At 40.4% G+C, this 11,163-nt stretch overlaps 1 protein-coding gene across 1 annotated transcript; it reads left to right on the forward strand.

The window, feature by feature from the left end:
• The first annotated feature begins 921 nt into the window (after window positions 1-921).
• taf3 (TAF3 RNA polymerase II, TATA box binding protein (TBP)-associated facto) lies at window positions 922-8,895 on the forward strand. Its single transcript, XM_028586367.1, has 7 exons — window positions 922-1,585; window positions 2,070-2,312; window positions 2,948-4,770; window positions 4,848-4,930; window positions 6,178-6,448; window positions 6,707-6,813; window positions 8,014-8,895. Exons 1-7 carry the CDS (start codon window positions 1,420-1,422, stop codon window positions 8,126-8,128), a joined length of 2,808 nt encoding a protein of 935 aa, XP_028442168.1. The 5' UTR covers window positions 922-1,419; the 3' UTR covers window positions 8,129-8,895.
• Window positions 8,896-11,163: the final 2,268 nt, after the last annotated feature.

The raw sequence follows: 11,163 nt of genomic DNA on the forward strand, positions 1-11,163 counted from the left end.
AAATAAATAAAATAAAAAACACTGATGATCATTATTTATCCTAAAACTGCAACCAAATAAAATTGTTTAAAAAGACTGACAGACAAAATAAAAATAATTATTATTATTTAAGATGTGATTCAAACCAATGAGAAAGAGTTCCTTTATTTGGTAATAAGTTTAGGTCATATTTCCCCTCTCCAATTAAAACTTCAGGTTGGGGAAGTGAATAGGAGCAGTTCTGCAAATTTGTTTGAAAAAGGGACATGATTTATCTTGTAAATAAAATGAAACAAAAACGAGCATGCTTGAAAACACTATAAGTTAGGACCTGGAATGAATGGAAATAAGGGAACAGATGAAGGATTGCAACCCCAACAAAACATTTCTGAGGAACGTTTTAGGCCTACAGAAAATATCAGATGAGTCAAAAGACTTTCAGAAATATTTTACATAGTTTACTTATTGAATTCCTACTTTTGTCCACCTCTACACAGCTTCTACAAGCAACCCTAGTTGAGACTTTTGAGATATTTAGTTTGTTGCAGTAGGATTTTGCCACTGTAGCTAAAATTGGCTGGATTTTAATCCAGATCAGACCGCCCACTGTAGGCAGGCTAACTATTAATCTAACAACAGTTAAATCAATCTGCGACGGCGACCATTAGACACTATAAATCAGATCAAATCAAATTTAAGTAGCCCAATAATTTACCAAATCCAAATCCCTGCCTGCTTTAGGCTACTGTATACTTGAAAACACAACAGGAAATTAAACGGGACCAGTGACGAACGGGACCCACTCTCTTGCCGATTTTAATCAAAGATTTAATTAAAAATATAGGTCGTAGGCCTACGTTAAAATTACAAAACATCCTTGAATAGCTAGAAGCTGAACTAAACTGTTGCCGTCGCATCAATTTTAGTCTACCTATGCATCAAAGTAAATCAATCTGAATCATAAATCGTTGAGTCTTTATCTCCAACTTCAGTGTGACACAGCGGATATGTGAAGCGAAAACCGAAACTAACTAATGGTCGGTGTGTTTTGTACGTTAACGTTCAGGGCCAGTCCTCTACAGCCATGACTACGGTGGACACTTTACCGGTCCAACAGATCAACTACCGCAGTTTGAATTAACGTTACTACTTGGTAGGGAGTGCCTGCGCATCTTCAGACGTTGACGAACCGCTCGAACACAGCAGAGCCGTGTAGGCTGACGCTGATTTGTGCGCATGAGCGACGAGGATGGGTCTATCGATGGAATCAAGATGGCGACTCTGGCGAAAGCGCCAATATATTTACTGAAGTAGATGTCCCAAATTAACCGCGGTAGCGGGTTTTCTCAAGCCCCTAAGGGGTTCCGTGAAACATGAAGACTGGGAGTATGTTTTGGAAGAGGAACTGACCGGGATTAATACCGTAACAAAGTCAGCGAGATGTGCGAGAGCTATGCCCGCTCGCTGCTGCGTGTTTCGGTGGCGCAGATCTGCCAGGCTCTGGGCTGGGATGCGGTTCAGCTCACTGCGTGCGATCAGCTGTCCGATGTGCTGCATCGATACATCCAGCAGTTGGCCAGGGTCTGCCATCGGTACTCTGAGCTCTGTAAGTGCTTCGTTTGTTACCCTGATTACTTTTTCAACCCATAAAGCTGAAGTAGTCGATCACGTTGTTGTTGACTAGATATGTAGCTGGCGCCCCCTAGCAAAGGTTGATGTGTCAAAAAGTATAGTAGCTACATAGCTAAGTAACGTTAGCTTCCATGTTTTTGTGGCTATGATCATGATGCCTTCCATCTGTGGTCGCCACATTATGTTAGTCGATGTCACGTTAGTTACCGAAGTAATCGTGTCTGTAAAAAAGAAAGATTTACTCTAGCAGCCTTGGACCTGTTGAGCATTACTTTTTGCTTCAGGTTGAATGTCAACATCAGTCAGGGCACCTCCTTGTATGTGCCTCACAATCTCTAGTATGTAGTCCAACTTCTGTCCCAGGCTATTATCAACCTTGACAGGGTAGTTTAGTGAACAAGAGACATGCAGAGGGTCAGCGCTGAGATTTAATGGCATGTTGTGATGCTGCATTTCAGATGGAAGAACAGATCCAGTCCTGGATGATGTCAGCCAGGCTTTCAGACTGCTGGGGGTGAGTCTGAGTGAACTGGAGGATTACGTCCACAACCTAGAGCCTGTGCCCTTCGCCCAACAAACGGCGCTCTTTCCTGTCAGCAAAAACAACGTCCTGCAGTTTCCCCAGCCTGGAGCCCGAGATGCAGAGGAAAGGAAGGATTACATTCCAGATCACATGCCACCCCTGGTCTCCTTACAAGAAGGTCAGTACATATAATGACTATATGCACATCTCAGAGTGTGCGTGGATTATTGTTTTCCACAGGTTGAGTTTAGGGCCTATTTTTTTGTAGACAACATGTCTTCAATTAATCCACAGTTAGATAATACATTATACTAATACACACTCATGTTCCAGTTTTGGGTACATATAGCTAAAACGGCAATTTATTCTATGTTCATTATGGTTGTAATGATCACTTTTTTTTTTTCCCAATATTTTATCCACTCCATTTCAAGTAATGAGGGGAGACTTCATACTAAAAACACCTCTCAGCATGACAATAAAATTCCGTAGCACCACAAACTACATCCTTTTTAAAATGATCATAAAGTTGAATTATCCCTCTATACAGTTTCAACAAAAGCTGAACATTATAATCTAACTAAAGGTAGAGTTATATTAGACTGCTGTTTAGCAAGGTTTACCTAATAAACTGCCAAATGAGTTTTTAAAACCATATATTTGGGTCAGGGCCAATCAGTTTGGATGGGCAACCATAATAACCTGTATGTGTTAAAACAGGTGTGGCTGTGAGAATCCTTGAAATCCTTGAAAACATTGCTCGACAATTTTTTCATTCATTCAATTGTTTTTTTTTGTCCCTTTCCTCTATAGAAGAGGAGGAGGAAGAAGTCCTTGCTGACATGGGCACCTCAGCCGAAGCTATGCAGGTGGCACTGGAAGAGGATGAGGAGGAAATGGACGTAGATGAGACGGTCAACGATGAGAACCACCCACTGAAGAGGCACCTGGACAGTCCTGATGCCGCTATGGGCATGATGCCTACCTCCAAGAGACCACGCATGTGCCCTGGCGTCAGTCCAGAATGGGGGGTTGAGCCCAGGGAGCCCCTTACCTCTCTCAACCCTCAACGTGTTCCTCCAGGTATGCTGCCCTCTCATGATAGCCTTGACCCCCTGTCACCTGAAACGCCTTCTGGAGCCCTGCCTTCCTTCAGACCTCAGCCGGTAGTACCAAAACACTCTGATCAAAAGGGCCTCACCACTCCAGGAAGAAAGCCTAAGGTCTCATCCCCTGGCAGACAACGGACTAAGTCCCCTAAAGGGGTTATTCCTGTTCCGGTGGGTGGTAGTCCCATCCATTCTCCAAAACCGTCTAAGGAAAAGAAGAAATCCCCAGGGAGGATGAAGAGTCCTAAAAGCCCCAAGAGCCCAAAGGTGGGTTCAGCCAAAGCATCCCAACCGCAGAGCAAGACAGATCTTGTGCATAAGCTACCGCTGTCTGCGCTGAGTGAGAGAATGGGCAAAGAGAACATCCATATGCGTCAAAATATAGAGGACCGGGAGTTAGCTGAGGGCCCTTTCAAGAAACTAGAGCCTGATAATGCAGCCATCGATGACTCCATTGATGCTGTGATTGCCAGAGCTTGTGCTGAGCGGGAGCCTGATCCTTTTGCTTTCTCTTCGGGTTCTGATTCAGATAGCAATGGATTCTCCAGCCCCAGGAGGCTGACCATAATGGAGCCGTCTACACCTAAACTCTTGATTGGGGGAAGCATCTCTGTAAAAGACACATCAACACCACTTCACCTACAGGCAAACGCAGGCCTAGGAAATTGGACTATGGATGATTCCATCAATGAGGTGATCCGAAAGGTCAACCAGGGAGGTCCGTCCGCTCCCCCACCGAACCAAGGAGACTGTGTCTCATCAGGATCGGCCTCCCCACCTACTCCTGAACCTTTACTCAAGGTGTTTGAGGAGAAGAACAAGATTGTGTCATCAGTAGATGTCAAGAAAAAGCTGAAGAAGGAGCTCAAAACTAAAATGAAGAAGAAGGAGAAAGACAAGCCGAAAGACAAAGACCGAGAAAAGGATAAGGGCAAGCTGAAAGAGAAGAACAAGGATAAGAACAGGGATAAAAACAAAGACTTTTCCAAGGATGGCAAGATGCCCTGGAAGGAGTTTGGAGTGAAGGATGATGAGCACTTCCTTCAGCGAGACTTTACTCTGCCTGAGGGCTCCATCAAGATAAAAACCAGAGATGGAGATGGACCTAAGAAGGAGAAGGAGAAACACAAAGACAAAAAGAAGGATAAAGAAAAAAGTAAAAAGGACAAAGATAAGAGGGACAAGGGTAAAGACAGGAGCAAGGACGACAGGCAGAAGCAATCTGCGTTAGCCCCCTTTGCTCTGGGTGAAATCCCACAACTGTTCAGCCCCTCTGCCTGCCTGCGCATCCCCTCCATGCTTCCTCCTTTGGCCCCGATCCTCCAGGATAAGGACATAAAGAGCAAGGAGAAGGACAAGAAGAAAGACAAGAAGGAGAAAAAGAAAAAGAAGGACAAGGAGAAGGATAAGGAGCGAGAGAAGGCCAAAGAAAAGGAGAGGGAGAAAGAAGAGAAGCGGAAAGAAAAGGAGAGGGAAAAGGAAAAACGAGAAAAGGAGAAAGAAAAAGAGAGAATTCGATTGGAGAAGGTAACTTTTTTTGTTTGGTATGTCATGATGTGTCTGTGTTACAGTGTCACTGATACTTACCCATCCTGTTTCCTCAGGTGAAAGTAGAAACTCCAGCAGCTCTACCATCTCCAGTCATCCCCAGACTGACGCTCAGGGTGGGGGCAGGCCAGGACAAAATGTAAGCACTGAGCCAATGTTTCTAGTGATATTTCTGGTCATATTTCTTTGATTGCCCCTTTTGCAGGTTTGCGCGAGCTTCTCTTATACTTGCTCTATTTAAATTTTTTGAAGATGTTTGTTTCTGCAGTGGTATTATCATGACACATATTACTAGGGCAGGGTATCAAACTTTTTTAGCATTATATATTGTTATCACTGTCATTATTATATCAGTATTGAAAACTGTAGCCTACATAAAGCTTCCATCAAATGCCTGTTCAGATCCAAAGTCTTATTTACTTTTTTGATAAAATAGTAAGGGGGGGGATCAATACAGCGTAGTATTGCAATATTTTCTGTGGCAATACTGTATCGATGCACAGACACCAAGTATCGATCTATTATCATGTATGTGTTGGTCAGTTTGTCTGCTTGACAATCCCGTTTTGCAGCAAATACAATTGAAGTGAGATGAACAAACAGAGAAAAGTATCTTTTTAGATAAAACAGATGTTGACAAAGTTTCCTTTTGGGGACATCATTTGATATGGTGTATCTGTATATGATATAATTTGAAGTTGGAAAAATGGTAATATATTGCAGAATATTGCAATATGTTTTAAAATCGCAACATTATTGTATTGTGACATAAATATCGTGATGATATTGTATTGTGAGGCCTCTGGTGATTCCCACCCCTATAAGATAGCTCTATATAAGATAGAGTTAGTTAAGCTCTTGTACTTACAATTTGAAAAAGGTTTGGCTTCTTTTGTTACATAAAAAAGGGGTTTTGTAGGAAAAGGCATGTTTATATTACACAGTATTTGAAAAAAGTAATGTTTTGGTTCATATATCAAAACTCAGGGATTTTATTGATATTATTATATTTAAAAAAATGTCCCGCTGAGATCCAGATCTTATTTTTAAGGTAGACCTGAGTGCATGTAAAAAAACAAAATAAACTCTATACCGAAGAAAAATAATATGCATTAAAATAGAAAAAAAGAGGTATACAAAGCAGAACTTGAAATCAATTAATAAATATTAAAAAATAAGTCAAATTAGACATCACCCAGTTAAAACAAATAGATATTAAAACACTAAGATTCAAAAGCATGTTCCAATGGTGTTATTACTACATATTTCATCCACTTAGTGTTTAAAATGATTCTGACATTTATATTTGTTGCATTATATAGCTTGCATAGAGATAGGAAAGCCTCCTATTTGTGTTAACTTGTATTTATCTCTGACTGTCACTAGTGTTATCAGCAAGGTGGTTCCAAATTCAGAGCCCAAGACGCCAGCACTCAAGACCCCCGCGGCCAAGTCTGGACCTGGGAATCGCCCTCGGACGCCCCCACCAACCCCAGTACTCTGCCCAGTCGTACCCACTCTGCCCCCAGCTCCCTCTCCACTTCCACCAGCGCCTGCCCCTTCGTCGTTGCTCTCCCCTGCCCCTATGCTCTCTCCCGCCGCATCCTTCAAAACACCGGTCCGCAGCGTAGTAACTGAGACTGTCAGTACCTATGTGGTGAGTGCTCCTACTTTTGTTTATTGATAATTGGTTCATATGATAACCGTATCTATAAAGTACATGCAGTGTGTTTCATCTTTAACAGGTTATCCTGAGTCAAGATGAACAGTAAATTAATTATACCTAAGATAAAGCAAACTATATGGTCATTCATGTTATCTTTTGCCACTTTTTTTCACTAATGTGCATTGTTTATGTAATAGCTATTTTGTTATTGAGCAATGTGTTGCTAATGCTTTCTGTTATATGTATTAGATCCGAGATGAATGGGGTAACCAGATCTGGATTTGTCCTGGATGCAACAAAGCTGATGATGGCAGTCCCATGATAGGATGTGATGACTGTGATGATTGGTATCATTGGTAAGAGACTTATTTCCTTACATTTTCCTTTTTATTACATTACATTTCCTAATTTTTCAAGATTCAAGAAGTTGTAAGATTATAGTTTTGCGTAGTTGACAGTTAGGTTTAAATTGTTACTATCAATTACAGCTTTAATTCGCTGGTCTGTTTTTGTGCCTGTTTGGGTTGTAATGGTATACAAAATTGATGGGTTGGTATGTGTTCAGTACATTCACTTTACCTAATGTAACTGTAATTCAGCTGGTCGCCACACAGCTTTTGCCCATTCCACCCTTTGTCCAGCGTCATTATATCTTACTGGGAAACTATAATGCTTCCAAATAAATAATTAATCTTCCAGTTCTGGTCTCTTATTTGTCATTTTTCATCAATTGTCCCACTTCCAAAGCTGTCCAGGTGGAACTCTAGAAATATTCCAGGCTTGTTAAATGTAATAAATACGGTCATAAAAAGCAAAACAAACAGATGCATACATAAAAAAAAATATACTTACTACTGTGATATAAAGGCTTAATTTTATTCTCAGAAAGTACAGAATTGGGCGCCTGGGTAGCTCACCTGCTAGAGCAGGGGCCCATGTATAGAGGTTTACCCCTCAACGCAGCTGCCACATTTTCGACTCCGCCCTGCGGCCCTTTGCTGCATGTCATTCCCCCTCTCTCTTCCCTTTCACGTCTTCAGCTGTCCTAAATAAATAAAGGCCTAAAAGGCCCAAAAAAGAATCTTAAAACAAATAAATAATAAAGTACAGAATTAGATAGTTTCCAAGTAATCCATGGAGCATCCCTATATTTTTTGGAATATCTGTAGTTGTAGTGTATGTCAGCTTTTCCGTGGCCGGGCTTCTTGACAGCCTCTTCAGACATTGATTAACAGTTGGTGCTTCAGTTTTCTTCCCCATTTTAAAGGAGCAGTCTGTAGGATTTAGTGGCATCTAGTGGTGAGGTTACAGATTGCAACCAACTGAATATCCCTTCCCTCACCTCTCCCTTTCCAAGCATGTAGTAGAGCCTACAGTGGCCTTCAGGTAGCGTAAAAAGGTGAAAGGCTCCCTCTCCCTATGTAGATATTAAGGGCTCATTCTAAGCTAACGAAAATACAATTCTTAGTTTCAGGTGATTACCCACTAATTTTTCCAATAGATCCTCCTTATTCTTTTTCACTAACCTGAACCCTCTTCTTCTCTTGTCTGCACAGGCCTTGTGTTGGGATCCTTACAGCCCCTCCTGAGGATCAGCAGTGGTTCTGTGTTAAATGTTCCAGCAAGAAGAAGGACAAAAAACACAAGAAAAGGAAACACAAACTGCATTGAGACTATGCAAAAAAGCACATATTTTGGACTTTTTTGGACTTGAAGCCATCACTGAACACTCGTGGCACTGCTGTAAAATAAAAAAAGAAAGTTTAAAATTGTGGCTGATACTAACATCTGATGATTTTTTTTAATGATGTCAGCCATCATGCATTGTGAGTTGGTAAGAAAAAAGGCTTAAACCAGCACATATCCAGCCTTAGTTCTCATGTGGTTTTCCCTTTTCACCTGTAAATTGTTTACTTGTTGATTTGGATGTCTGGTCTTTGGAGATCATGACAATTATGTTTGTATAAGGAGACCATGACAATTTGTCCAAGTTGAGAGCTCAACAAAGCAGAGAACCAGAGAACAACTAACATCCATTGTCTTTATTTCTGTTCTGTGGCCGTTTCTTTTGTGGCAACACAAAATGAATGACCGCCAAGTCAAACCTTAACCAGTTTTCTGCAGTATCATTGAAATGTCATGTATATAATGATGATGGCATCAGGTGTGTATAAATGTGTCAATACCAACTTCCAAGCCAAGTACATTTTGTTCTTAGGTATTCTGACTTGTTAAATCCATTTTCAGATATTTTAACTCAAATGATTTTCTGTAATTTCTGTACATTTTTTAAATTTAAAGTTTGTATTTTTATTTTTTCTTCATATGGATTTGTCCTGGAGTTAATACTGTAGCTGTGCTTGTTATGTAATTCATTTCGCTGATATTTCAATATTAAAGATGAACAGTCTGTGTACTCACAGACTTTAAGATGTAAATCTCATTACCATCAAAATTCTACCCGACATTTAACCACTTCTGTGCATCCTTATTTTGTTTTTAACCTGGACAGACATATCTACATTTTTTCCAGTAGCTGATTGGTTGTGTTTGCTTGAAAAAATAGAATAGATTGGAAATATTTTAACAAACCAATGTTGAATTTTGATCCTGCTAATTTCAGACAGTGTGCAGTTTGTTACAAATCAAATCCAAGATCCTCTCTTGCAGCAGTCTGTGCAATGCATTAGCCTAGATTTGGGACTATTCTGCTGAGTTGTCATCCTGCACTTCACCTACGTGAGATATGTGGTGGAGCGCTTGGCAGTCACTTTGCACAGGGTTGCGTTTCCAAAAGATCGATTGTGGATTGTGCGCTTTTCTCTTAGAAGTGTGTCTGACAATGTCTCCTGTGCCATTTGCAGCAGAGTTGTTTTTGCTTTTCCCCTCAATGACCACATGGTGTCATTCTTTATGCACAGACACTGTAGCATGCTGCTCATGACATGTACAGACACCACGGCATGCTTACAAAAAAACAGCTCACAAACCCCGTTATGAATGTAAGAAATGTGACAGGTAGCTTAATTGATGCATGTGGAATCCTTATCTTGCAAGTAAAACCAGCTCCAGAAGTGCCATCATTCATGGAAGGACCCGTAGACTGGAAATAGGATTTATACCCTTCCAGAAGACTTAGATTTCTATAGAAGAGAATGTGAGATTGTAAATTGTGTGTCCCCATTTATCAGTGGAATATAATTTTGTGTGGGGCAGGTTTTGCATGTTTGATCTAACCTTTTCTATTCTTTGAAGTCAAGCGCTGTTTTGCAACTGTTATATCTATAGCAGAAGGTTTTATTACCAGTCAAGTCTGACTTCACATTTTGAACTCTGAAAGGTCTAGATGTTTATCAGATTCAGTGCTTTTATTCATTTCTGGGAACAATCAGTGCTGGCTGGACCTCAGAAATCTACTATATTATAGCATATCAGAAGTGTATTTTGGTGCAAAACCATTCAATAATTTATAAGCCGTAGCAGTACTTTAAAATCAATTATTTGACAGAGTGCATTGTTCTGAATGAGCTGTCAGAGAGCTCATAGGAAAACCTGAGAAAAGCTCATTAAAGTGATTCAACCTTCTAAGGGTAAAAGCATTCTCTAACTCTGCTATATTTTTGGGGTGATAACAGGCTGATTTTTGTTTTGAATGCTGTCTGAATCATGACTACATGCCTTTCACTCTTTCTATTTTTTTATTATTTCAGTTGTATCCTCATTTAATTGAGGGGAATGCACATCCAATTACTGATTTATTTGGTGAGTGCACTCACAGACAACAGTCATAGTTTAGTAATAAATAGGATTGAACCTCAGGCCATCAGATACCTTGATTATATGTGGATGCTTCATATTATCTAGAGCCAGAAAGCACACCTGACTCATTGCCTTTTTAAACTTGTGAACTTATTCCTTTTACTTATTCACCTCTCCCTCTTTGAGTGTGTTGCTCCCCTAGATGGCCCAGATGAAAATTTACTAAGTGTCTTCCGATAATAACACTAAATCAAAGAGGAAGTGGAAAAAATGATGTGTGACTAAAGTAAAGGGGAAGTTACATGAATTATCCCCATGCAAAACAAGCTGACATTTCAATGTGGTGTTGCTTTTTATCATACGAGATGCATTCACTCCTGCAAGCCCACATGAACAGTCATTTAACACAGAGTTAGAGGGGGAAACACAGTATATTAATAAATACATGTCTACTAAAGCACTTCAGTGATGAATTATTTGCAAATAAGTCAAGTTGTAGATAGAAGGTCGTAGATAGTGGTATCCTCCTATACTAAAATGCTACCTCCACTCGTGGTAGCAGGCCTCTCTCGCTGTCTCTCTCCCTCTTCAATCACACATGCTGGTGTCAGGTCTCGTACAGTCGAGGCTTGCTGCTAGCATCTGTTGGATCTTAAATTTTACTGCCCAGTGCTGGTAAAGATAGAGCTCTGCCACAGCTGACATAAAAAGGATTAAGTCTTTATTTCTTATTAGGTCAAAATGTTTTCACCTTGTCTAGATGCATCTACAGTGCCTCATAAACAGGATATCATTTTGATGTAATACAAAATATGAATTTTAGTTCTTCCATGGTAAAACTCATGTGCAGTACTGTGCATTAGGACACGCTACAGAACACAATGTGCATCGAGCTGTAACAGTTTCAGTTTTAATCCACAAAAACACAGACGGTATTTGTTTGTGCA

This window comes from Perca flavescens, chromosome 8, assembly GCF_004354835.1.
Source record: "Perca flavescens isolate YP-PL-M2 chromosome 8, PFLA_1.0, whole genome shotgun sequence".
NCBI lineage: Eukaryota > Metazoa > Chordata > Actinopteri > Perciformes > Percidae > Perca > Perca flavescens.